This window comes from Capsicum annuum, chromosome 4 (assembly GCF_002878395.1).
Source record: "Capsicum annuum cultivar UCD-10X-F1 chromosome 4, UCD10Xv1.1, whole genome shotgun sequence".
Classification (NCBI taxonomy): domain Eukaryota; kingdom Viridiplantae; phylum Streptophyta; class Magnoliopsida; order Solanales; family Solanaceae; genus Capsicum; species Capsicum annuum.
This window is the reverse complement of record NC_061114.1, coordinates 220,302,333-220,329,557: the sequence shown is the minus strand read 5'-3', so window position 1 is coordinate 220,329,557 and position 27,225 is coordinate 220,302,333. Positions and strand designations below refer to the sequence as shown.

General features: G+C 33.3%; 2 protein-coding genes and 3 pseudogenes across 4 annotated transcripts in view; 2 read left to right on the top strand and 3 right to left on the bottom strand.

The window, feature by feature from the left end:
- Window positions 1-471: 471 nt before the first annotated feature.
- LOC107869467 (protein SOB FIVE-LIKE 5) lies at window positions 472-2,373 on the top strand. The gene is made up of 4 exons (XM_016716005.2): window positions 472-1,137; window positions 1,245-1,313; window positions 1,531-1,606; window positions 2,008-2,373. Exons 1-4 carry the CDS (start codon window positions 745-747, stop codon window positions 2,034-2,036), a joined length of 567 nt encoding a protein of 188 aa, XP_016571491.1. The 5' UTR covers window positions 472-744; the 3' UTR covers window positions 2,037-2,373.
- A 10,618-nt stretch (window positions 2,374-12,991) lies between these two features.
- The window catches only part of LOC107867251, an 18,930-nt gene continuing 4,696 nt past the window's right edge, over window positions 12,992-27,225 (bottom strand). The window contains exons 2-7 of one of the 3 annotated variants that reach the window (XM_047411118.1): window positions 23,994-24,115; window positions 20,622-21,841; window positions 20,279-20,467; window positions 20,077-20,184; window positions 19,903-19,983; window positions 12,992-13,644 (exon numbers count right to left, since the gene is read on the bottom strand). In XM_047411118.1, coding sequence (XP_047267074.1) covers window positions 13,482-13,644; window positions 19,903-19,983; window positions 20,077-20,184; window positions 20,279-20,460 — 534 coding nt within the window. In that variant the 5' untranslated portion in view covers window positions 20,461-20,467; window positions 20,622-21,841; window positions 23,994-24,115 and the 3' untranslated portion in view covers window positions 12,992-13,481. Of the gene's footprint in view, window positions 13,645-19,902; window positions 19,984-20,076; window positions 20,185-20,278; window positions 21,842-23,993; window positions 24,116-27,225 lie in introns of all 3 variants that reach the window. The other 2 variants (XM_047411119.1, XM_047411120.1) reach the window with 2 other exon arrangements.
- LOC124898363 lies at window positions 15,406-15,638 on the bottom strand (annotated as a pseudogene).
- Window positions 25,049-25,207, bottom strand: LOC124898365 (annotated as a pseudogene).
- Window positions 26,163-27,225, top strand: part of LOC124898084 — a 4,941-nt pseudogene continuing 3,878 nt past the window's right edge.

The following is a 27,225-nucleotide window of genomic DNA, read 5'->3' as shown; positions in this document are numbered from 1 at the left end:
GTATCCATTTTTAACATGGATATGGTAAATACTGAGTGTAATGAGTAACTTAATTATGTGTGAAATGGCAAAAACAGTGAGGTTTCTGTTCCAAAATAAAGATAAATGACTTTATTTTTTAAATGACAAAGAGTAAATCTCTTGTTACAAAATTAAAAAAAATGGACTTTCTCACTCAATTTCTTTTAATTAAGTGATCTAATGAGTAATCAGTAATGTAAATTCTAACTATCACTACTTCAAAAAAGAAAGTAAAGAGTGAAAAAAATATAAAAAGAGAGTAAAGAGTGAAAAAAATATGGAGCGTGGTAAATAAGAAGCACAATATGCAAGGGAATAGTTGGCATTTGCTGGCTGGCTGTTGCACAAATATTGTTGAACATATGATTTTCTTGCAATCACCATGTTGTACCAATATCACTTACAAGTGGCCAAAAACTCATTCTCTCTCTCCCCCACCCCCCACTTACCTACCCTCACCCCATGACTAAAGCCAACTGGCATGTTTTGATCCTTCACAAATTTGAGAAAAAAAATAAAGCCGAAGGATAAAGCAAAGGACAAAGCTAGTCTACTATTGAGTGTGCTAAGTTTGGTTTTTATACCTTACACTCTTCTTCTTTTTCTCTTTCCCCACTTATAAATACACAACCATAATCAATCTTTACTTTATTATAAATCAACCCTTTATTTTTCTTCCTCAAAAAAAAAAAAAAAAAAAAGTACATTTTTTTATTTTCAAGAATGAATATATCAGGTTCTGAATGTAGCAGTGGGTGTGAATCTGGATGGACAATGTACTTAGATCAACTTTCAAATTCTGCAGATCAATACAACACAAGAGATTTTAGTAATAATAATAATAATCAATATGGGATATATAAAACACAGTATGTTGTTGATGAAGATCAAGAAGATGAAGATATGTCTATGGTTTCTGATGCATCATCTGGTCCACCACATTTTCATGAAGAACAATATTGTTTTGATGAAAATGGATATATTTTTTATCCTTCTGCAGCTTCTGAAAGCACAAAAAAGGCAAATGAAAAGAGGAAGATAAAAGAACAAAAGGTGAAAAAACAGAATGTTTATCTTGATGACACTGCCAGTTCTCCATTCTCTAACCTCCCTAAGGTAATTAAGTTCAATATAACAACATTTTTATTAATCTTATATTATGGTTTATTTTATTTTATTTTTTGACATATAACCTTTTTGCATACTTTTATTTCTTTTTCCAGGATGATAGATTTTATAATGATAGAACTTCCATGGAGATGGTAACTGGCTTCTCTGGAACACATTCAAAGGTTATCTTTTTTTCTTTGCCTTGTTGAATTATTTCTTCTTATATCATTTTATTAATTCTATTGGAAATAAATATTTTTACCTTCATCACATAGGGGTAACGTGGTGTACGCACTACCCTCTCCGAATCTCACAGCCACATGTAGGATGGATTATAGTGGATATATTATTGTTGTTATATCTTTTTTATTAACAATGAAAATGTGTTATTCCATTCAGGGTAAATCTGCTTTAGGGAAGCACTTTGGATTTTTGAAAACATCTGTGAGTGGAAGAAGTTCATCAGAAAAATCTAGTAAGTAAAAAGAACCTAGTTTATTAAGTACTTTTTAACTGCTGCCAAAATCTAAAGTCCATTTAGGAAATAAAGTAAAAGAGCCTAGTTTGTTCTTGATACTACAATAACAATAACGACTGCGCCTCAATCTCAAACAAATTATAACTAATGCTACAAATTCTTCTTATTATCCATATAGCTCTATTTAAACTCGTTCGATTCAACAGTATTAAAAAATGTTAGATAAAACTTCTTCACGTTTTTTACTAGCATATAACTCTCTAACAAGACTAAACATTCTAACATGACTAAACTTAATTCCAACTAATTAATATATTACCTATATGTATCTTTTTCTTTTTTTTTAGTGTCTTATTTTTTCAAATTTTAATTAATTTTTGGTATTGTGTTTTTGGCAGGTGGTTTGAAGGGAAGGAAGAGGCAATAAAAATTGGCAAAGAGTACATTTTTCTGTGTCAGCTGCAGTTGAAGAGAGTAAAGAAGATTGATGTTTGAGGGTGAATAGGGTGGGCATGAAAAGGGAAAAAAGAAAAAAAAAATAGATTTGTGAGGATCTTGTTTTTATCCTCTTTTATTTTATTTTTTTTTAATCTTCTTCCTAGTTATTATTCCTGTCTATGTAGTGGGAAACAACAGAAAAACATAAATGTGAAAAAAAAAAAAAAACTTTCTTTATTTTATTATCTTTCCCACACCAAACAGAAGTCAGGAGAAAAAAATATTCACAACAATAATATATTTAGTCCATAATCTTCACTTCTTTACAGCTTTATAGTATCTCATATTCTTTTTTCTTCAACCAACTAAAATTAATAATTTATCAAATCTGTACAAACTAAAAAAGAAAGAAATGGAAACTATACATAATATTCTTTTATTATTGTTGTAACCATGAGAATTGCCAGCCTAGCTGAGGGAATTTGATGAACTGATTTGAGTTTGGTTGAAATTGATAATGTAATATACTCAAAACTAGAACAAGACGTTGTGAATAATGAAATATTGATCCCTTTCAATTTTCATTTTCTACCAAAAGGGACCAAAAATGCACAACCCCACCTAGTTCTATGACAGCTATCTACTAAAAATATGATCCATGTATAATTTTGGGGGGTGCAATTATTGGTTTTTCTACCAATAAGGGTTGTATGTATGGCAGGGTGGTGTAACTAATTAGTATTTCGTTATTTTGATTAAAGGTTTCAGGTTTGAGCTCTGATAAATATGAGAAATCTAGTGTGAAATTTTTTCGACTTAAATTTAAATTTAATTAAATTTCAATATTAATATCGGACACTAAATGAAAAATAAAACATAATTATTGGTTTCAGGATTGCGGCGAATAATAATTAGTAGTCCTTCATTCTAGAGGTCCCAAGTTCTAGCTTTGCTGAATATGAAAACCCCTTTGTTAGAAACAATTTATTCCTAGTTTAAAAAATTTTAATATGAATTTGAATTCAATCAAATTTCAATATTGATCTCGAACATTTAAATAAAAAATCAAAAATAATTTTTGTTTTTTATAGCCTCCCTATTATCTTTTATTAATATTGAAGGTCTTATAATTCTAAGAATTTGCCACCCATATCTTGGAGCATGACATAGATTTCAAGAAAAAGACAAGACCTCCAGCTATGTGTCCTGAGTGCTGACAATTTCCCTTCTTGGTACACTAATAATTTTCACAAAGTTTGAAATTATTGAAAATGGGTTATGTGGATTTGGTACTCAAATTAGAATGAACTAATGGTAAGGTAAATTATTTCTTTACCCATTTTTTTTTTCAATAATTATTGATTTTATTGTTGAAGGGGTTGATATTCTCCATGTGTACCATCTTGATCCAACAAAATGTACTTGTTACACAATTGCCACATGTTGTTACAAACAAAAAACCACTAAAGAGAAAGACCAGATGTCACCTTTCATATCTAGGTAGATACTCTTGCAGGTTCCATGTGATTGAAGGTGCTCTTTGTCTCTGCTTATTTATTTGTGTGGCTTAGGTTTTTTAAAAATGCCACGTGCCTTCCACGTAACGTATAATGTTTGATTATATTTATTTCAAGATTTTTAAAATCTTCTTAAAATCAAATCTAGTTTATTTAAAATTTTTAAACTAATAAAAAAAATTATTAGTTTTCATTAATTTTGATGACTTCTAATAACAAAAGTTTTTATCATAAATATATTTAATTAGTTTTAAACTCTTAAATATTAAAAAAAATAATAAAAAGACGATTTTGAGACTTTTAATGAAAGACAAAAAATTTAAACAATATTTCTAAGGCTCTTTATATTTTTAATATATTATAGAGTATAAATATAGATATAAATTATAGATATAGATTTAGGACTTTTAACATAGTTCTAATAAGGAAAACTTTAATAATTATTTTTGGTTAATTTTAAAACCCTAAATATTACATAAATGATGAAATAATAATTAGAGGGATAAGTAAAAAAATGATTTGATCTATTACGGAGTGTTTTAATGAAGGGCAAAAGCTCGAATCAATTTTTGTAAGGATCTTCATATTTTTAATAAATTAGATATTAGAGATTGTAATAAAAATTAGAGATTATAGATTAAAGGAGTAGATAGGTGACATATAAATAAAATTGTTCTTCAAAAAGTATACATTTTTTTAAGGAAAGACGTATGGTATCTATTAAATGATTTACTTTTTTCGTACAAAGACTAATTCAGAAATGCAAGGAGTAACTGGTAAAGTTGTTGTCATGTGACCAGGAGGTTACGAGCCTTGGAAATAGCCTCTGGCAGAAATGCAAGGTAAGGCTGCGTACGATACATCCTTGTGGTGGGGCCCTTCTCCGAACACCACGCATAGCAATAGCTTTAGTGTACCGGACTGTCCTATACAAAGACTAATTCAAAAGAAGCCTAAATTAGGTACATAACTCAAATAAGGAAAAGTTTAATAACTAAATTTTAATGAACTTTTTAGTTTTAAAAATGATTAGAAAATAGCAAAAAAGACGATTTTATCTATTGCGATGTAATTTAATGAAGGGTAAAAAGTTCAAATCACTTTTCTAAAGGTCTTCACACTTTTAATATATTATTATAGAATAGATATAGATTATAGATACATAGATCATTTATTAAGTTAATTAATATACCTTAATTAATGTATGCTTCATAATACCTTCTTTTAGTAATACTAATTTAGTATACGTATTTTGTATGTGTGTTTCTCATCAATCAATAAACTATATATGAAATTAAATTATAAAGTAGAAGCTAACATTAGAATAAATTTTATATCCATTTACATTTATATAGCTGGTACAAAGAAAAAGATAATCATCAGAGCCTATTACTAAAAATAATTTCGAGTTTGCCAGATCACATACTTTATTCACAATTGAAATAGTTGCATATAATTAAATTTTACAAGAGAATTCATATAGAATTAAAATGACTAATTAATTTTTTGTGACAGAATATTAGTTCATTAATTGCATATGGATCATTATAATCAAAAAATCACAAAATACTTATCTGTAAGTATTTATCTATCAAAAATACACAATTATTATTTGAAACCTCAAATACATATTAAAATTACAAAAGAAAATTTCTCAATAAACAATTGTCTATCAAAATATATGATAATTTATTTTTGTAAACATAAAAGTATATTAAAATTTTAGAAAACTGACCTCAATTCACCATTAAATTTTTCCCTTCAATCAAAGTTATTATCAATGTTTCACACGCACAAAAAAAAAAAACTTCCCTCGTAGTAATTAACTATCAAAAACATATAATAATTTAGTATTATGAACGTTTAATTTTTCTTCCAAAATAATTTATTTATTTGCTATAATATGAATGAAGAGAATAACATTATGTAATAAAAAAGTTAGAGAACATTAAGAGACGTTGAGTTTGTCTTTCCTCCAATAAATCTTCTTCCGATGATTGTCTAGGCTAAATTAGATAATTAACTTGTTTTAATAAATACTAATACATTAAATACTTTATTTTTTTTAAAATAAAACTATAATATAAAACAAATTGAAAAAAATTGTTGCACTTATAAATTTTTGAGAACGATCATGGACAAGTCATTTTTTTATCTCAAGTATATAAAGAATTCTTTTCATATATTAATTTTTAAGATCTCTTACCATGTATTCTAGGAGTCATTAGGACTTTATTTTTTATGTATAATAAGAAAAAGACTTACAATATATTTAATTTTAGGAGTTTAAAGTTCTTATTTATCACAATTCTTTTCATATATTTAAGAATTAATATCATAAATATAATTAAATAACAAATTGAGAAAATAATAAAAAAGATGATTTTGTCTATTATGGAGTGCTTTAATAAAGGGTAAAAAGTTCAAATCACTTGGATCTTCACACTTTTAATATATTATAGATTATAGATAGATGTCGATTATTCGATTTTCAGAAATAAATTTAAATATATGTCATATATTGCAGTTTGCAGATTCATTAAAAGGGAAATTAAACGTTCCTTAACAAGAATTATTGTATTCTGAAAGCTCGAGAGTTATATTCATCGATCCTATCCCACCTCAATGCGATTCTTCCTAAAATATAGTTTAATGTATCTCAAAATTAAGTCATGATATGTTTTAGAAGTAGTTTTTTATTCAGTGTAGTTTACTACTGTATCCAAAGAAGGCATACCAAATTTGAATTCTTTGGTCGTACAGGCTTTAATTTGAACTAGAAAGAGAACTTTTTATGAATTAGGAACCTGAAAAATAAGCAAATAACATGCTTCGATTAATTAATCTAAAAATATTACATTCCTCATAGCTATCATTTCTTGTCAAATTGGGTTGAATTATTAGTCCAAATATACAATTCCAATAAAGGGTAGTTAGAGCTATATGTCTAAAAAAATTGACAAGATATTATTTGTTGTCTTTTCATATATAATGAAGATACAAATTAGCAATAATTGTGGAGAAGTTGCATGCTTGCATAGTTATATTAGATGAGGAGTAGCTATCAACTTGATTTCAATGGAAACTTGTGGTGCATATTATTCTTTATAACAAAAATTTTTGTTGTTTTCTTTATTAACTTGTTCTGTTTTAAGTCAAAAGCTTCCTCAGATGCTGACACAAATGTTTGTACTTATTATGTTAAAAAAAGTAGTAATTGATAATAATAATATGAAGGGGAAAAAAGCAAAGAGTTAGGTCTTGTTATTGCTTTACACACAATTATTTTATTATTATTATAAAACAAAACAGTCAATAATTCATGCACGCACACACGTGCACGTATAGATATGTCCGAAAGACTCCTGGAATTATGTTATGAATATATATATTATTATTATTTTCTTTGAAGGATAAATACAAAATATATATGTATATTTAAAGAGGGTAAAGACACTAATCTTCACCAATCTTATTTGTTAATAATTAATATGATGACTTAGTAAATGAGCATGTGAAAAAAGGAAGAAACATAGTAGCTAGTAATAGTATCTACTAGGACAATAAATATAGTATATATATATATATATATATATATATATATATATATATATATATACATAATCTATTGCAACCATTAGTAGTAGAAGAAGATAAGCATGAAGAAGGTAAACTTAAAATATATAGTATATAGTTTTGGACTTCCAATTAGAAAAAACTGGACACACCAAACTTGCAACCGCACTTTAGGGCGGATTTTGAGATTCCATGGTAGGAATATTGCCAATTTGGTTGGTCTCTCTCTTTACTTTGTAATTTTTATTTAGAAAAAAAAAATGTTAGAAAGAAATTAAAAATATGAAGATTACAAGGTAAAAATCGAATCACTTAAATTTAATAAATATTTGATCGTGCATGTGAATTTGTGATCGTTTCGAGTATCAAATTACTTTTTGCTTACCATATTAATCATTAATTAATGCGTATAATAGAACTTTATATATAAACATCTCTTGTAAAAAATGACTTGATAATTGAGTAAAAAAATTTTAAGACGATAGTATACAAACTTAAACCTTTTTTATTTGTTGATTATCAGAATGATTAAACATTCCAAAGGAAACAAAGCCCCCTAATTTCATGGATCTTGAAACCAAAACTTCCACACTCCACAGATTAGGAGATACAAAAATGGATTAAAGTCCAAGAATGTTGAAGTGTACCTTAAATATGAGTTGCTTAATAATCAAAGTTTCGAATGTTAAACATCAAATCAGAAAATGAGAGGACATGAGTAGCTAGGGGTGGGGGTGGGGTTGTATTAAATTTTAAATTATGTTGTCAACTTGCACAGTATTTGAAGCAATGAAAAAAGATGACCAGGTTAATAATATGGTTGGTCCTAAATTTGCAAGTGAGAGTGACAATTGGACCCCATTCATGTGCTATTGATTGTTATAATAAACCTCTTTGCCTCTCACATGGGATTTATACACAAATTTGCTATTTACTTTTTGATTGATATATATAAGTTACACATTAATTATACGCGATCATAAATTGTACATATATTATATATCCAGCTGTTATTTCTAATATAATTAACGGATGAACGATTTATTAGATAAATTCTTTCTTTTTATATTTTAATAATTAGAGATTATGAAGAGAAGTCTTAGAGTAATCGATAAAGTTATTGTTATATGACTTGTGGGTCACAGGTTCAAGTCATGAAAACAACCTTTTATAGAAATGCAAGGTAAAGTTACGTATAGTAAATCTTTGTGGCTCAATTATTCTCCGAATTCGACACATAGCGAAACTTTATTACAACGAATGCCTTAGTAATTGAAAAATATATCTCATTTTTTCCCACCTCTTTTCCTAATTTGCCTATTCACCAATGGTATCTTCTAACCGTTACGAATGTTCATCTCCCTTTCATTACCATGTTTAATTATATTCTTCAAATTCTTTCTCCCATTATTTTTAGATTTTTTGAAATTGTCTGCTCTTAGCACGATAGAAGTGTACGATTATAACATGCAAAAGACGACTAGCTTTTCCACCGCACGGGTGGGTTGGCTTGCCTTTACTTTACAGGGAGATAGATATATATGACTTCAATATATACGCAAAGACTATGTAAAGCAACAATGAAAAGAGAAATACATGTAGAAATATGTGATCATATATATTTTAATGGTAAAGTTGCAAAATTAATAATATGTGACTTGCATAACACCCATTGTAACATTAAAAAATCATGAAACCATTTCTATCAGGTTCATGCATAATCAATATATTTGAGAATTCATTAAATATTCAGCAAATATAAGATCTTAACAATATAATTCATTGAATCGTTTTCATGATAGCAATGATATGAAAATGTTCTTCTCAAGACTAGTCATTCAAACCTACTTTTGTATCTTTAATTAGTCGTTATGTCATATTGCTTGTCTTTCTTTCCGAACCTTCTTAAGTTGTCTTTTTGCATCAGACTTTTTGTCCAGATTCCTATCAATTCCTTTGAGTTTTGGTCGTGCGATCGTACTTTCAAGGTAGAGTACTGCTTCATGTGTTACCAGGGCCTTTGATATATATCGATCTAGGATGTACACTTACCGTTTAAGACATAAATAGCCGGGGTATCTAACATCTAATATAATAGTATATTGTTCGCTTCCCATGTTTTCAATAGGGAGCCATAATTTAAAAAGGGTAATCTGGTGCACTAAAGCTACCGCTATGTGTGGTGTTCGGAAAAGGGCCTCACCACAAGAGTGTATCGTACGCAACCTTACCTTGCGTTTCTGCTAGAGGCTGTTTCCAAGACTTGAACCCGTGACCTACTGGGCAGCAACTTTACCAGTTACTCCAAGGAGCCATAATTTAATATTTCTTAAAAGAAGGTGGTAACATTTTCTAAAAACTCGATTTTTCTGTTCTTTTCAATTAAGAAAGACTTCAAAGTAAAATATGTCTGAAGTACTCAAACACTTCAACTTTTTCCAATAAAATAAGAAAAGAAACTGAGTTTATAAAATCATAGAACAAACAACATGTTTTTTTCGTTTCAATTAATTTGTTTAACTGTAATTTGACATGAAGTTTAAGAGAGAGAAAAAGAATTTTAGATCTTTTAAGTCAAAGTAAAAGTACGTGAAAAGTAGCAAAATGTGTTTAGTCTGGTGGCCTTAAGATAGACAATTATAGGCAAACCCAAAAATTAAGGCTTTTTACATGACAAGACAACTTAATTAAAATCAGGTATCCCCAACACTAATTTAAAAATAACCAATATTTATAATCAGGACAGATAATTTCACTTTTTATGATATAATTCCATATTGTTTGGATAAATATGTCCTGGTTTTAGTTTATCTCCACGTCTATCTCAGCGAAACCTAAAACCTCATTCCCTCTGCTTTTTTGGTTTGTGTGTTCTAGTGCGATTATATTTAATTTTAGTATATCAAACTATTTTTCTGTTCTTCAACAAGAGGAGATTTTAGTTTGTATGTTCTAGTGCGACTATAGTATATATTGATTGTTTAGTTTTATTGTATTGTATTATATTTTTAAATCTACTGTTACGTGATTGTGTGGAAGGATTATTTGTTACGATGGATTTGTGTTTTTTTTCTCTCAACTTTGCATTTTTTATTTTTTTTATAATAATAATCATGTATTAGAGATGCCGAGCCGATTTAGAATGTAATTTGAAGGTTTTGGCAAAATTATCCTAGATATACTTTAAGAAAGTTAATTAAAAGTTATAACTTTATTTTTTCATAATTATAAAATTAAATTTTTAATTGCAAGTTGTAGCAGATTCTATAATTATTTTAATATATTAAAAGAGATAAGTGGGAAAAAATTTATCTTCTATTAATTTTGCATGATTTGGTTAGTGTAAATGAAAAATAAATTCCCTAATTCTCTCCTCTCATAATTATCCACCTAATTCCATCACATTCAATATTTCAAATTTATTAAATCTCTTTCTATATAGATCAATAATAAACTGAAATATCTATTTGTTCCGTTTCTTTCTCTTAATACAGATATCGAAAAAATATTCCTATAAGAGAAAGTATCCGTATAGCAATTTTTTCTTCTGAAAATCATCCAAAATTGTAATGAAAGTAAATTGTTTACTTGAAGATAAAGATGGTTGAAATATAGAAAATCTGCATTTTTAAGAAGGTCAAGAATAGAATTAAAATCTATAAAATCTACATCTTGTTCAAGTGAGTCGTCCAAATGTTGGAGTATCTAGTAATGTCATGGGATATTGTAAATAGTTTCATCAACAATTATGTTTGAAAAATTGGCTTAAGAGTCTCCTTAAAAAAAATAGAAAATCATAAATTATGTGAAGAAGGAGATGAACGAAAAGTTCAATTGAACGAAAAGTTCAATCATTTTGGATCAGCCTATTATTTTTTTCCGTTAGTAGTAGAAGCTTTTTATTGTGTATTATATCGGATTTTATTTCGCTATGTATTGTATGAGTAGGATGCATAATATGGTATGTTCACCTCGTTATAATTTTACTTATATGTATGAAATGAGTGTATATAAATTGTTTTACTTAATTTTTTTTTTTATATCAAGTTAGAAATAAAAAAAATTAGTGTATTGGTTGTGTATGAAATATTGTTTGGTGTACTTTTATTTTTTAGGGGTCTAAAATTTGTATAGAAACTGGTGTAATTAAGTATGCAAGAATTTTGTACATATTTTAGTGTGTGAAAATGGTAATAAAATGAGGAATGATATAAGAAATTATATAAGAAATCAGTTTATATATATCTCATTTATTAAATGGTATTTTTTATCGGGTCTCAATGTATGTAATTTGTATTAAAACTACAATAAAAAATGTTATGATTTTTATGTGAAGTTATTTGAAAACTAGGTTTATACCAAACACAAACTTAATCAAGTTTAACCATGTTATATATCGATATCATATACAAAATTATTTTTGAAATTTAAATTTTCTATCTATGAATTTGATATGTAGAATGATATACAAGAATGATGCTTACTTATTAATGTTTTTAGTGGATGAAAATGATATTGAAAAATCGAAGTTCTGGATAATACTTTTTTGATGTTACAATCAAAATATATAAATTTGTATTATAATAAAAAAATTCCAACGATTGTGATAAAAAGTTGGATAAGATTGGGTTTCACTCGAAATTTGATTTCTAATTTTTGAAAGAAGAAGAAGAAATGTGTAAATCTGTATTTGAATAAAAAAAATTCTAACGATAAAGATTAAAAAAATTAAGGGTGAATGAAGGAAAAAAACATTTTTGGAGAAGAAGAAGCAATTTTTGGAGAAATGAATATTTTTGGCAGAAACATAGAGTGATTGACATCCTTTTAGTAACTGACATCTATTTTAAAGGATATATTTTTTTAACAAAAATAAAAACATATTTTTGAAGAATTTTATTTGTTTTAAAAGTCTTATTAATTTTTTTTAATTTAAAAGTTGTTACCAAGTGCAATCTAAGAAATATTGTTATGACTTGCAATATACAATCGATGTATATTTTGATTTTTTTTCCCTTTGGCTAATATTACTTTGAACATAAACCTGTCTATCTACACTGTTCAAATAAATAAGACTAATAAATAAATACTTCATTGCTAACTTTAAACTTCAATTCAAGGTATTTTGATTTATATAAAGACAAATTGATCCCTTGACAGAAAAAACTGACTATTCGCCCTTAAATTTGAAATGAAAGACCTTGGATAAGCTGATTTGATTTTAGCGATAAAAATCAAAAGAACTGTTAATGGATTCTCTGTGTTATATTGAAAAGATGGCATGAAAACACACACATCTTTTATCATCAAAGCAATAAATTTAACGTATGAAAAGAAATTAAATGAATGAATTGAACTTAAATTGTAATTTCTTCATTCGAACAAAAAATTTTATACACAATCCGAGCAAATGATCTGGAGATCTCTACATGAATACGAAAAATACCTATTACATACTTATAGGATCACCAATTTCAGATAGAACACCCACACGGTTAAAAAATCAAATACACACACATTCGTTTCGATTTTCGTCTCTGATAAGTTTGGTGGCATACACTTGCAATTGACTTTATAGAGTTCCAAGTATCAAATTTATTAGTATTTTTTTAAAAAGAACAAACTTTACAGAGTCAATACGAATTGGTGAGGGAGGAACACTAGCAACGGTATAATTAAAAAGTAAGGGTGCACAAGAACCGAGGAAAAAAGTCAGACTAATGCTTCGGTTTGATACTAGATTTTAAAAAAAAAAAAAAAAAAAAAATTCTAAACCCAACAGATTTAATTTGATTTTAACTTAAAAAAAAAAGAGTCAAAATTGAGCCAAACCAACCAGACATGTATACCATTTTTGAAAACAACTTATGTAGCAGACTAGTACTTCAGTCACCTTTGATAATTAGTGAGTGATGTTTCAATCATGGAGGAGCTATACAACATGGGTCACCAGTTCTGGATCGAGAAACCAAACAGCATAAATACATGTCTCTGTCTTTAACCCCTTTTCCATCAGGAAAAGAAACACAATGTCCATTCTCAAATCCACACAATCTCGTAAAAATAAAATTAAATAAAGAAACAAATTGATAAATCTAAAATTTCAAGTGCCAATGAATGAGTAGCCAGCCACGTGCTTCCGATGCAATTAATTTTCTGACTATGCTTCCTGTATGCTCTTGAACTATCGGTCAGTTGGACACAACTATAGGTCATGATGCTCAAACTAAGTTATGTAACACTGGGGACACAGGTACTTTTATAAGCTTCAACCCAGCCTCTGCGCTATTGCTTCTCATCTGTTTCAGCCTGGAGAGTTTGTATACTGCCGCTACTATTGCTTACTGAATCAGAGGATGCTGCTGTAAATGATTTGATAGATGATCGAAGTGATTCTGTTCCCTCTGCATCAATTCTCTTGCACAATGTGCATCACAGTTACTGATTACTTCCGTCAACCTCCCTTTTAACACCCCAAGTTCAACCTGCAAATTAAACCATGTACTGCGTGCAATTCAAACATTTGAGTTAAACAACAGTATTTGCTTTGCTAGATTTTCAATAACGGAATCAGATATCATATGGACAAACGTTTTAACTTTATTCTAAAGCTCCACAGTATAAGAATCCTAGTGATTCCCTGGAGCATTTCTTTTCTTTTCTTTTCTGGTTCCAGAAATTGGCATTAATAATACCTTCTGATAGATGCTGTGAGGTTGTTTTCATTGCCAACAACAACAACAACAACAAACCCAGTATATTTCCACCTAGTGGGATCTGGGGAGGGTAGAATGTACGCAGTCCATACCACTACCTCTAAAGAAGTAGAGAGGCTGTTTCCGATAGACCCCCGGCTCAAGACACAGGACAATATACAAAAATATTCAAAGCATGAAATATGATAAAACTAACATAGATACAACATCCACAAAAGTAATGTACAATACCAAACAAAAGACGCCAAAACCCTCCTAACTACGGACTACGATTCATCCACCCACCTTATCCGTCTATCCTAGTGTTTTTCCTCCAAACCTTCCTATCCAGGGGTCATGTCCTCAGTGAGACGTAACTGCTCCATGTCACGTCTAATCACTTCTCTCCAGTATTTCTTCGGTCTACCCCTACCCCGCTTGAAACCATCTAACGCTAGTCTCTCACACCTACGAACTGAGGCATCCGTGCCCCTCCTCATCACATGACCAAACCATCTCAAACCTCACTTCCCGCATTTTTTCCTCCACCGATACCACATTCAAAAGGATATTCCCGAAATGGAGTAATCGAAACGTTGAAGAAGCTTAACAGCCAGTGCATCTGCAACTTCAATTTTGTTTTCTATTTCTTCCTGCAACAATTATCCAAGAAATCTACTTAGAAAATATCTGTCCTATTCTTTTCACATGAAGAAGAACCATAAAAACAGCAAAAGCTTGTAAACATGATGAAGAGCTTCAACATGCAAACGTAGGTTGGCTAACACCTTGAACATAGGAGTTCATGTAGTGAAGAGAGCTTCAAAATCCTAGCACTGAAACAACCACCACCAAACTGACTAAAACATTAAATCCTCGTCATATGAAGCACTTTATAAATGGTATACGAATACAACCAGCTGATTACACAAGCCATACTACGGGAGATGACAAGACAATTCTCGACCCAAGTACAATGGAACAAATAATGATTATAGCTACAATCGAACACAAGAATGAACATTGTATTATTTTTCCCCACCTTTTGAAACCTCAGTGTGATGATGATTGATGTGCAGTTGTTGATTCAAAAGGATATTGTCTATCACCTACCTAGAGGGCATTTAATCTTAGCAACCAACTCGGGAAATATATGCCTGAAAAGTTGGGGAATATCTAGTAATCAGATGGAAATTTTTTTGAGGCAGCTGCTCTTTTAGACGTATTGGAATCAAGGTTTGAGAACTCAAATCGATCTAATCAACCACTTCTGCATTGTAAACATAATAAGGATCAACTAAGTACTTGACGACTTTGGGCATGCATGCAGCTTTTTTGGTGAACATGTTGCCTATATTTTACTTCCTTATGGGAGGGCTTGGGGTGATAATCCACCTCATTGACGGTCTCGGCTAACAACAACCACCTTATTGGAGGGCTTGGGGTGATAATCCACCTCATTGACGGTCTCGGCTAACAACAACAACATACCCAGTATATTTCCACCAAGTGGGGTCTGGGGAGGGTAAGTGTACGCAGTCCACACCACTACCTCAGATGTGAGATAGAGAGGCTGTTTCCGATAGACCCCCGGCTCAAAATAAACAATCTAGATAAGGAATAGTAAAAGGACAAGAGATTTGAAATCGGTCAGACAGGGCACCATGACCCCAAAGGCCATGGGGACTGTTAATCACGCTCTGGTCTAATGGCCACGAGTCATCCACCAGACTTAGATTCCCGTCTCCTTAGAATTCAAGGATATACGAGCCTATAGAACAGATCCTGTTCAAGTAAGGTCGTTCTCGGCTAACAGCATTCATCAGAAATATTACTTGCAAGAATTCCATACAAAGTTCAGACCACGGCTTTGACTCAAAAGGATACTCATAATAGCCACCCCCCACCCGTGTATGTGCGTTAATAAGAAATGACTCACAAGTGATTGGGTTTTGAGACTGGTAGATGCATTAACAATAGAATCTGTTGTGTAAATACATAGAGTCTAACTCAAACTGATACAAAGGTACATTTCAGCTCGTAGATCAACGTTTCTTATGGATGGAATCACTGCCACAATGGAAAATGACTACTGAAGCATTAAGTGGCCAGAAGCACATGATAATGACAGAGCAAACCTGTCTTTTACAGATCTTCTGGGCCTTCTCCTCTTGCCACTTGTGATATACAGAGAAGAGCTCCAGTGGAACTTTTGGATCTACGCAGCCCACAACAACAAAGAAAGGAATATCAATATATCACCAGACAGATAAGAGAAAATCCTACTTATTCCTGACGATAATTGCTTATCAAAAAAAAAAAAAAAAATAGTGCATCAGGAATTGAAGAAAGTGCCTGTCAAATGCTACCACTGCTGCACTGAATTTTTTTGTATTATTTCATTTTGTATTATTTAAAACTTTTCTGGTATCCCTTTAGGAGAGGACGGTCCAGTTTGCTTCTGCAAGTTAAACGTACGTAATCACCATTGTGGGTGTGATTACTTACAATAACAAAGTAAATTTGCTGCATGGCTTTACATACTACAAGCAAGTTGAGTCATTCAGATTTGCATAAAGGTGGACTAGCCTCATTGAAAAGAAGCAACGTTGACCAAGACATATATATATCTAGTCTCATTCACGATCTCCAAAATTTGCTGCAGCCTCTGTTGAGCTAATTCGATCAAAACATACAGATACGTAATCTCATTCACAACCTCCAAAGTTTAACACTGATCACAAAATATCCTTCAAACTCATTGTTGGATCAGTCTTGTTGCAATGTGAAGTTTGACAGACATCTAAACAGACATTTGATCGTGTGTGCTAGACCGAATCTAAAGAAAATTCCACTGTTAGACAATCGAGTCAAGGGAAGCTTCTGTCACAAGTCATTGATTATATTTGACACTAAAGGAAAAGCATGCGTTCTCCACTTACCATCTTTGAAGCTCCTATGCATGTTCCCATCAAAAACTTCTACTACCAGATTCAGGTGCACCATGTGATGTTGGTGGGCTACAGGCTGTGTGATTAGGTTACTAGCCAGGTCATTTGAGAATTACGACAGGTTTCCTATAAGAAAAGATTCTGAAGCAGCAACCGAGTGAGCTCTAAGCTGCTTAGCATTTTTCATCTCTTGAATCAGATCATCTAACGGTGTCTTAGTTCCTCATCAATTCCTAGTTAAACCAAACCCCACTTTCTGGTAAAGTGTCGACTAGTTCAAGTTTCAGGCACTTTTAAATATATGCACAACAAATCATAGTCCACTAATGTGGAGTTGAAACGAGGGATATGGTTATCATTAGGATTCATCGTAACTCTACCTACGCTCACAGCATAATTGATCCCAATCCCGTAGAAAGGGGACATTGCAAATAGTTGATTGGTTAAATTTACAATGAAATCCTCAATTAATTCGATCGGTCGTGATCTTCTAGGTATATGCGTCTGCATCGGTGCAGGGGTGAAGCTTTAATATAACCAAGAAGTTCCATCACGCTAACTCCTAGTTGTGAGAGGGCATAACCAACGGTTCTCACACCACGGATGATGCAACTAAGGCATTCACTCCATACAATTGGCACCCGGAGGTGGTGTTAGTAGGAAAGAGCTCCAACATCTTCCTGGACTGATGAGGGTAGAGAAGATAGTCCAAAGAGTCTGTACAGATAGGGAATTAGGACATAGGTCGTTTCAACAAAGTCAACAGAATTAGTGAAAACTTTAGTTGATATATTTTGTTCAAAAAATGTTAAGTGGACAGGGTCAAACACTAGACAGATTGGCAACATAGTTCATAAATAATGGTACTGCAAAATAGACAAAAAAAAATAGGAATGGATGTGATTAAGTAGTAATGCCACACCACTCTTGACGAGAACCGACGACATGATTATCTCATTAGGAAAGTGTGGAAAAACAGAATCAACATTATTTAGTGCCTATGCTCACTCAGCAAATAGGAAAAAACAAGGAAAATGACGCTAAGATCCAGAAAAATACTGATACTTTGCTCCAAGGAATATTTTATTTTAAAAAATGCCAACGGTTAAGATTTAATTTTAGTTAACACCTACCTGAACAGGAGTATCACGTTTGATATTTTGACATTTAAGCATGTAACTAGGTATACAGCTTTCATTTTACCAGAGGAAGTGACCAAGCCACAGATAAAGGCTTCAAGGGCATAACAGGAGAGCCTTAACCACCCAACTAGACTATGGTCTTGGATATGAAGTGAAAAAGTGGAATAATAAAGGAAAACAGTTACATCAACCATGGTGGACAATTAAAAGACACAAATCAAAGTATTTACAGACAAGTTGTCAAAAGACCACGTGTAAGATTGCAATATCATACCACGATAAACCTCAACTACCCAACAGACTGTGGAACTGGATATGAAGCGAAACTGAGGAAGCAAATGACTTGGTAGCTGAAGCACATATCGTGTAGGCAAACGACAAGTGGCTTAAAAAAGTAGTGTGTCAATTTCTAGGTGTCTAAAAGTTTAGCACCCAAACCAAAAGAATCATAGTAATAAAACGAGGACTCGTGCCAAAAGTAAAGGACACAAGAAGAGAAAGAACTTTGGAAGCTAGCACGAATAAGAGAGGCGGGACAAAACTTGAACTGAACTAAGTGTATTAGAGACAATCTTCAACAAGTTTTAACAAGAGATAGTGAGATTCAAGAAGTATGAGGACGTTATTTCGATCAATTGCCTAAAGCAAATTGCAAGGGTGCCTTACATTTGTAGCAAACTGAAACCCTAGCTAGACTCATAAATTAGGTATAGTAAAGGATGCCATGAAAAATATAAGGATTAGAGAAGCATGTGATCCAAATGGTATCCAAAGACAAGTTTGTAAATGCCTTGAAGACGTTGGAGAAATATGGCTAACCAAGTAACTCAATGTTACATTAAATAGAGTACTTTAATTCGATATATTCCAAGAGAATATATTCAAAGATGTGGACTATTGTGGGATAAAACTTAAGTCACACGTGAAATTTGGAGAGAGCGATTAGCATAAACTTATAGACATTACAAAGGTGACAGAAGAATTCATCAGTTTGGATTGGTGAATGTAATTTGAAGGATGAAATTTAATTGACTCTCTTTACTTCCTTTTTCCTTTTTAGAAAGCTTGATATATACTTTTGATTCACTGCCCATTTGAGAAAAGTAGGGTATAAGGTAGAACTACTATAAAAAGGTGGGGTAAAGGATGAAATAGAATTATTAAATAATAAGTAAAGATAAAATGAGAAGAAAAAGGGTAACGACATGATCACACCAAATCGGTCGATACACAAAATGGGACTTCCCATCGTTACCTAACAATGGATTTAACGACAAGATATGATACAACAGGTAACAACAATCCAAACAAGCTGTTAGAGACATGCACTACAAGGGTGATAAAGAATTCATCAGTTTGGATTGGTCAATGTAATTTGAAGGATGAAATTTACCTGACTCGCTCTACTTCCTTTTTCCTTTTTTAAGAAGCTTGATATATTCTCTTGATTCACTGTCCATTTGAGGAACTCTAAAGTACTTTCTATGTCCAAGTAACACGACCACTGTTACGAATGGGCCTGGACCAATATCGGCAAAGCAGCCCAATACCGGATTCTCGGATATGGGTTGATAAATACCGAACTGTGAGAGCAAAAAGAGATTTGTCTGAATTATGTTGCAACTTTGCAAAGTCTGTCATTCCCTTATCCCCTTGTATGTTCAAATATCACATCTCATTCTTCTCTAGTATTCCTAGCTATATCTTATTTTCACTACTTCAATCGGTAATTCTGTCATTCAAGTATCAGTTTGACCAGTAGGTGTAATTGAGTCTCTTCCTCTCAATACGAATCGGGAGTTTGGTTACTGTACATTGCGTTTGCTTCAACCACAATCCGCTTGCATCATAAATTTTAACAGACACAGATATTATCAAAAAGTTGCAAGTGTCCATCTCTTTCAAGCTTTTCTAACATCCCAGGACAAACAAACAAACAGGTATTGAAAACTGTTAATAGCTTATCATAATTACCTTCCTTTATTGGAAGTGGAGGATGTTAGAATATGCGTCAAGCTACTCTCAGCCGGCGGCGATTTCCGAATTGGAGGAAGCCTAGTCATACAATAAAGTGAGTGATTGCTTAATTAATAGCTATTCAAAAGTCAAAACCAATATTCTCAAGTTATGAGACGAAAGTAAACTTACAATTTTGAGAGATTTTTTTTTAGCTTCTCCAATATAGGATCAACGCCTTCTACACGCTCAGAAACTGTGGTGATCTCATTGATTGGACTCTGAAGAAATACTTGTGAGCTGGAGAGAACTGATTTAATTTTCTCCTAGTAGCTGGAATGAAATCTTGAACAGAAAACTGGAATTTCCAAACGGTTAAAGCTTCCCTACTAACCTGTCTTTTCCTCGGAAGCACAAAACAGAGAGGTAATAAGAGGCAATGAGGCATGCCATATGGACAGATTTCTTATTTTCCGAGTCATACATACAGCAACAATTGCTAAAGCTGAACGACAAGTTACTACATCTATTTTGTATATATATATATTGCTCCTCCCTCGCGACTTGTTCATACATTGATTTTCTGTAGAAGCAATAACTGAGGTTTGTTATGGTAATGTGAGGAAACAAGTGATATACAGAAATTGCTGTTTTCGCTGTCTAGGCAACAAAGCTATTTGTCACCCAAATCAACATATTCATTACAACATATTTTGATGAAAGCAAAAGTACAGTACATGATATGAGGCCATTCTGATAAGATGAATTGGAACTCTGAGATGGACACAGCTCAAAAAATGTGAAAGGAATAGCTATTAGGGGTATTTCTCCTGCACAGTATTAAAGTACACTTCCTTTCATCCATAACACACTTTTCCCGACAATGCCTTCTCCATATTGTGAGGTCCCAATTCAACGCGCACACGGAAGCTATTTCAATGTGCTGTAGCGGTTTGTGCCATGTTTAGCCCAATGATCCTTCAGGTCAAGTGGAATAGACAGGTCATAACCTTGAAGCAGCAAGACGATTAAGCAATTTACTCAAGGCACCACCACTCATCTTTCGGCCACCCACCCGGGAATAGCGTTTGTTTGATATTTGAGGTAATGGATACACAGATATAGTAGTCGTGCAGCAGGCTGACTGACTGCCACCCACCATGACCCCATTTATAGCATCGCTGTGGAGTCCCAGTACAAGAGCAAACTGGCACTGGCATGGCAGACTCATCAAAATTGATTTGGTTCAACCCCAAATTGTCTTTCCATGATGTGAGCTGTGTATCTCCTTCCTTATCACATCCATCTCTTGCAGATTTGCACAATCATCTGATTTGCAATGACCTGCATATTTAAACTTTCCGCGCCAATTTTGCCCACTCTTTGAATCTTGGCTTGCTTATTGTGTTTGCTCTCTTTTGGTCGTCTGGCCTTTTTAGGAATCTTTGCTTCAGAAGCATCTGTCTTTCAAGTAGCCAGCTAGCTGCGGGATCTTTCATTGAACCATGAGCAGCTTCCGCTATGGTTCTATGCATTTGCTGTTGGTTATAAATGTGCTTTGCATCACTTTCGTGAATCCGGAACCACATTTGTCACGCCCCAAAAAGATAATGACGGACAAGAACCGTATACACCTATCTTACATGCACTCTATGACGTACGCAAGATTAAGGGATAATGATGAGCAGGATATCCAATAAGAGTTGTGTATATGCATGAGGAAGTTACGTTATCAAAAACTGTACAATACAAAATTGCATGATGTCTATGAAGCCTCTAGTCAATTTGATACACTATACTACAAGTGACTAGTTGCTTAGGGCCCGACATACCCAACCAGAGTCCTGTTCAGATAATCAAAATACTAGACTGGCTCCAGAAAGAGATGGAGCTCAGCAGAAAGCGGCAACAGGGCCTAATGCCTAATGTGGATGTCTGCTATCCAGAGGATCTGAGCCTGCATCAATAAAATGTGGTGCCCCAGAACGTCAGTACATAAATAACATGTACCGGTATGAAAGCAAACAGAATAACAGTTGGACAAGTACAGAAGCTCATATGGGTCAAATATTGAAGTGAAAATGTATGAGCCAACAGTAACACATATAACACATATAAGATATGAACTAGTAACCTATGCACCAGCCTTACTAGCATCTTGTGTAATTAGAAAGACGTTCATTATAATATAGGGCCTATAATTTGCCTAGGTGATGTATTCATCGTATAAGTAGTACAAATGATCACAAAATTGCTTACCGAAGGCAATCTGTGGCAAGTAGAAAGCATATGTTGCTCAAATACTTGTTGCTATGATCCCATATGTATAACTGTAATCGCAGTCTGTAACCAGGTGAGCCCCTCACTATGAGAGTCTGCCCGCAGGCTATTATGCCATATGTTGGCTCGAGTCAGGGGAAACCAATACATGACGTTCCAACTGACTTCAAATACAAATAATGCCACAAAGACGGGTACGCCCAATGGTTGAGCTCACTGTAGTGGTTTGGTCTCGATCCTGTGCACAGAATCACGTCGAGCGATATGCCAAAGCAAACCTATGTACCCTCCCGTCGTTAACGTTTATCAAATAATGCCCTGAAGGGCTATGACATGTGAGTTACGATAATGACCGTCTAGCTAACATATACAAGTGCAACTATACTATTACTATTTACTTTTACTCATAACGTGTGATATACATATATATATTGTGGCCTAAGGGCTTCAAGTATAGAAACTTATGATAATATGGAAGTATCATGAAAATTTAACACAAAGAGGGAAACATAGGTACTTATAAGCTTGATGGTAGAACAAGGGAATGATATGCAAGGCAATATAGAGATTCCACTTTCGTTTTTCATGAGGATTATACTAACATCAAATGGGAAGGAGCGTATGACGTAGGGTAGTGCCTTAGCGGCGAAGGAAAGTTTAGCTTTATATACCTTAATGCTTTATTAACTACGATAGTAATTCGAGCCTCTAATAATTCAACCGCGATATGAAGCCTTTATCCTTCCAACCACTAGTTCCTGCTATCCGATACGCAATTCACTAGCTACAAGAATAACATATATGTCCATCAATAATTCGTAGGTGCATTTAATAACTTATTCCGATAATCTTCACTTATGCCCGATTAATTGAATTCCTTAACAAGAATCTGGAATGAATTCTAACTTTCCCAACTTATGCAATTCAATACTAAATTCACCCAATTGATAGAAATCCCTAAAAACTCTTTTTTTATTAAATTTTCCATTTTCCTTTTTTTTTTTTCACGAACTCAATTCAAGGAGTAGTGCAAAGAAATTAAACATCACCAAATACATATCTATAATCATATCCAAAAATAGGATAAGAAATTACCTCATTGTTTAAACTAAAGCAACCCGTCACTTTCTCCTTGTAATGTTAAGTTTCTAGTCCACATTATCTGTTAATGTTACTTGCTATAAACTCCAACTCCCAACTCTATAGGCGACTTAGCTAAGGATGGAACGAACTGAGAACAAAAGATCCACTCAAATTGAGATTTAAGTTAGTTATTAGTGTACAACCAAGTGTTAAATTTCGAGGATTCATAATGTCTTAAAATGGCAAATCACTATTTTTATAACTAAGAAATCCCGGGGACAGTGAAGAACCAACGGCACACAGATTGAAACTCGGTATATAATGGATCCACCCCTTTACCTTCTCCAGATAAATACCAAGTTTATGTCTGAACCTGGCGAGGGTAAATCACATATTATCGGAATGAAAGAGACTTGGGTGGAGTAGAATGGGAATAGAGTATTTATATATTCAACCCCTACTTATTATAAATTGACACAAGTCAATTGACTTTTATGCAAAGAAACCAAGGACGCAAACACAAGTTTCCCCAACTCAAATGTAATATTTTACATCTCTAACTAGGTAGAAGGACAAACGGAACTACCATGCTTTTGCTTTTCTAGTGTGACAATAATACTCACAGATTATTACTTAAAAATAAAGTTACCTGCTGTAGATAAAAATAATAAGTATTTTATGGCTCATTCAACAAAGTTGAGTTTGGCTTCATTAGGAGAATCTTAGTAGCTTAGTTGGTTAAATACCTGAACTTTCACCTTGATGGTGAGGTTTCGATTCCCCACCTTGTAATCCCCTCCCTGTTTCCCCTTCCCCTTCATCTTAACAGCCAATGCATCTGCAACTTCTATTTTCTTTCTATTTCTTCCTGCAGCAATTATCCAAGAAATCTACTTAGAAAATATCTGTCCTATTCTTTTCACATGAAGAAGAACCATAAAAACAGCAAAAGCTTGTAAACATGATGAAGAGCTTCAACATGCAAACGTAGGTTGGCTAACACCTTGAACATAGGAGTTCATGTAGTGAAGAGAGCTCCAAAATCCTAGCACTGAAACAACCACCACCAAACTGACTAAAACATTAAATCCTCGGCATATGAAGCACTTTATAAATGGTATACAAATACAACCAGCTGATTACACAAGCCATACTACGGGAGATGACAAGACAATTCTCGACCCAAGTACAATGGAACAAATAATGATTATAGCTACAATCGAACGCAAGAATGAACATTGCATTATTTTTCCCCACTTTTTGAAACCTCAGTGTGATGATGATTGATGTGCAGTTGTTGATTCAAAAGGATATTGTCTATCACCTACCTAGAGGGCATTTAATCTTAGCAACCAACTTGGGAAATATATGCCTGAAGAGTTGGGGAATATCTAGTAATCAGATAGAAATTTTTTTGAGGCAGCTGCTCCTTTAGACGTATTGGAATCAAGTTTTGAGAACTCAAATCGATCTAATCAACCACTTCTGCATAGTAAACATAATAAGGATCAACTAAGTACTTGACGACTTTGAGCATGCATGCAGCTTTTTTGGTGAACATGTTGCCTATATTTTACTTCCTTATGGGAGGGCTTGGGGTGATAATCCACCCATTGACGGTCTCGGCTAACAGCAACAACAACATAACCAGTATATTTCCACCAAGTGAGGTCTGGGGAGGGTAAGTGTACGCAGTCCACACCACTACCTCAGATGTGAGATAGAGAGGTTGTTTCCGATAGAACCCCGGCTCAAAATAAAACAATCTAGACAAGGAATAGTAAAAGGACAAAAGATTTGAAGTCTGTCAGATAGGGCACCATGACCCCAAAGGCCATGGGGACTATTAATCACGCTCTGGTCTAATGGCCACGAGTCATCCACCAGACTTAGATTCCTGTCTCCTTAGAATTCAAGGATATACGAGCCTATAGAACAGATCCTGTTCAGGTAAGGTTGTTCTCGGCTAACAGCAATTACCAGAAATATTACTTGCAAGAATTCCATACAAAGTTCAGACCACGGCTTTGACTCAAAAGGATATGTAATCTCATTCACAACCTCCAAAGTTTAACACTGATCACAAAATATCCTTCAAACTCATTGTTGGATCAGTCTTGTTGCAATGTGAAGTTTGACAGACATCTCAACAGACATATGATTATGTGTGCTAGAACGAATCTAAAGAACATTCCACTGTTAGACAATCGAGTCAAGGGAAGCTTCTGTTGTAAGTCATTGATTATATTTGACACTAAAGGAAAAGCTTGGATTCTCCACTTACCATCTTTGAAGCTCCTATGCATGTTCCCATCAAAAACTTCTACTACCAGATTCAGGTGCACCATATGATGTTGGTGGGCAACAGGCTGTGTGATTAGGTTACTAGCCAGGTCATTTGAGAATTACGACAGGTTTCTTATAAGAAAAGATTCTGAAGCAGCAACCGAGTGAGCTCTAAGCTGCTTACCATTTTTCATCTGATTTCCTAATTGAGCTTTTGAGGACCATAGCAGTACACCACAAAGGCAGCTAAATGTTGAGTTATTAATTGACAATTGTTCCCCACTTTGAAGGTAGAGCGGACATGAAGAAGTGATTTTGTGCTGTTACTGTATAGTTTTTTCCAAGGAGATATTATAAGTGTTTAGTGTAAAGGACATGTCAAATTGGCATGCTTTATCATGAACATTGACATGCTTTAGGTTTTTTCCTAATTTTGCCTTAGCAAGTTCGCATATTTTACCGTCACAGGTAAAACTTTTTCTAGAAGAGGATTGTCCATCAAAAGTCAGTTGGGGATCTCAGCATCATCTTCAGTTAAAGAGGACACCTCCAAGTATTATTAGAAAATCATCTGAAGGAAGACAATGTCTGAAGCAGTCAAAAGAGAAGTTTTCTCTATCTCTGGCTAAATGGAATGCCCTCCTAAGGTAAGGGCTAAGTTTTAGATGATAGGAGGTGCCTTTATATGTGTAGTTTCTGCACACATTATCATAATAGCCCATTTAATGTTGTTATTGGTAGTTTAATTTGGATGCGGAATGGAGTGTGGTTGCTGGTGAAGAAAGTAAAGAAGCAGAGGATCAGGAGCATAGGGAAAAGAGAGTTTCTGAGGTGGTTTATCCTTCTCAGTTTGCAATTCCTTCAAAGTAAGTAATTTTTGGACTATGTCTTTAAGTTTATAGCTTCTTTGTCTCATTTACTTGGTTTTAATCCCTTGTTTCTCCTATTGGCGTATAGTCCTTACGCCTCGTTGGATCGGGAGCAATATTATGATGATAACCAAACTCCAGTGATTCGAATCACTCCCATTGAAGAAGAAGCAGATGTAGAAGCTCCATTCCATTTAACACCATCCCAAACCATCAGCTGCAAATTGCCAGGTGCATGTCCATCATCATCTGTCGGTATAGTTACTTCTCAAAAGCTACCCGCTAATGGAAAATCAGTTCCCCAGTCTTTGTCAACCTTCCCAAATCCCAAGAAACTTCCAAGCAACTCTCCTTTTTCTGTAAGATGGCTTTACAATGTGCAATCCGCTTCTCAATATCTTTCGAAATGTCCAAATCTGAAGGGATCTTCTCAAACTCAAGTTTTTCCTAAACCACCTGTAAGTTACAATTCTGTTTCCCAGTATAGGTCGACATTTAAAAATCTCAGCACTCCAGACCAGACTGAAATTTTTCCAGACCAACCAGCTAATCAAAACCTTGTGCCCTAGTATCGAACAGTAGGTGAAAGCCAAAAAATTTCCCAGAAAAAGTCTCAAGTTTCTGGAAAGCCACCTGCTAATCACAACCCTGTCACCCAAGTTCCCTCCACACATAAAAATCTAGACCAGACTGAAATTTTTCCAGACCAACCAGCTAATCTAAAACATGCGCCCAAGAATCAAACAGTAGGTGAAAGCCCGAATACTTCCCAGATAAAGCCTCAAGCTTCTGGAAAGCCACCTGCTAATCACAACCCTGTCAC